The 1,409-nt window shown below is 46.3% G+C and overlaps 1 protein-coding gene across 1 annotated transcript in view; it reads right to left on the reverse strand.

Moving 5' to 3' along the window:
• Positions 1 to 1,409, reverse strand: part of LOC119586398 — a 7,276-nt gene that overhangs the window by 4,898 nt on the left and 969 nt on the right. Inside the window, exons 2-3 of the mRNA XM_037935120.1 lie at positions 569 to 952; positions 155 to 408 (exon numbers count right to left, since the gene is read on the reverse strand). Of these exons, the coding sequence (XP_037791048.1) occupies positions 155 to 408; positions 569 to 952 (638 nt within the window). The remainder of the gene's footprint in view (positions 1 to 154; positions 409 to 568; positions 953 to 1,409) is intronic.

The following is a 1,409-nucleotide window of genomic DNA, read 5'->3' on the forward strand; positions in this document are numbered from 1 at the left end:
GGCTTTCGACAAAGAATAGTGGTTTCAAAAGAGTAATTGATTCCTCCTCTACCATTTCCCCAAAAGTAATCAGTATTGCTGGCATCGCCTTAGCATGAACTACTGGGCATGAACGTAAGTAGTTCCAGTTGGACAGAGAAATCACTGCACTAACCGTGAATTCACACGAAGAAAAATTTGCATTTCGTGCACACGCCAGAGAAAGATTGTGCTGGACGAATGCCGGAAGTTTATGCTTGAGGTCCAATGTCGACAAACCACTATTGCCAATGCCCAGATCGATCCTGTGGTTCTCCAGTACGAACCTCGGCGAGAATTCGTGGACAGAATAGAGGCTGAATCGGTGCCATTCCGAATGGTCGAGGGGAACTGCCACGGCTGTTCGAGACACTCTCCAAGCCAGTAAATCTGAGGAGAGTATTTCAAAATAGAGGGCACTTATTCTTAATATTCATGCTAATCACTACCAACTTACTAACCATGTGAGTGAAAAATAAATAATGAGAGGAAACATTGGAAAACACCATTCCAGCCTTTACATATCCAACTTCCATTTGAATCGCCTTACCCATTTCGCAATTGACGGTGATGTTGCTGCCCGTCACTTCAACCCACTTCGGGAATTCCGGCAGAAGGTCTCCGGGGAAGGAAATGGGAGAGGTGCCGTTGCAGTCGCCCAAGTGCAGCTCATAGTTAGTCTTCAGGCTAAGTCTCACCCTCCGCCAGCCTTCCTCGAGTGTGCAGTTTTCACTCCTTCCCCATTCGTCTGTGGCGAGGTCTTTGGTGGTAGAAGCGACGATAGATGAACGTGTGAAGGTTATGTCAGCGTGGTGTAGCTCGTTGAGGCCCAGTCTGATGTTCAGCGATTCAGTAGAGTCCTCAGGGACCCAGACGCTGATAGATGTGTCGGACCAGTCCCAGGACGCCCTCCATTCCCGCTTGGCGACGCATTCTGCCAAGATAAAAGCATTACGTAATGGCCGAAGCTTGTTCCAGAAATTCCAGATTCCTATTTTTACGCTACACTGGCGCGCTAAGAACATTCATAGTGCACATAATGATATTCAAACACCAATGCGTCATACTGTTATATGTTACATTAACAATCGTAATGGCGATAAGGATCGTATTAATCATAATAATAATTATAGAGGCGGGATGCTAGGGAAGCCGTCTACTGGGTCTTGAGGGGCCGGGAAGCACGGGAAGCAATATACAGCAAGCTAGCTATTCGCAGAAACGCAAAGATAAGTACTTCAGTTATAAGAAGCTCTGAGAACACCACTGTTATCGGCTTTGAGAGGGAGGACGTCTTCGATATGCTAAGAATTAGTGTATGACAGAATTCTCACAGGCCCCGAAATCTTCAAACGCAAAACACGCTTTGAGAAACTTGTTAGTAAATCGCA

Source organism: Penaeus monodon, chromosome 21 (assembly GCF_015228065.2).
Source record: "Penaeus monodon isolate SGIC_2016 chromosome 21, NSTDA_Pmon_1, whole genome shotgun sequence".
NCBI lineage: Eukaryota > Metazoa > Arthropoda > Malacostraca > Decapoda > Penaeidae > Penaeus > Penaeus monodon.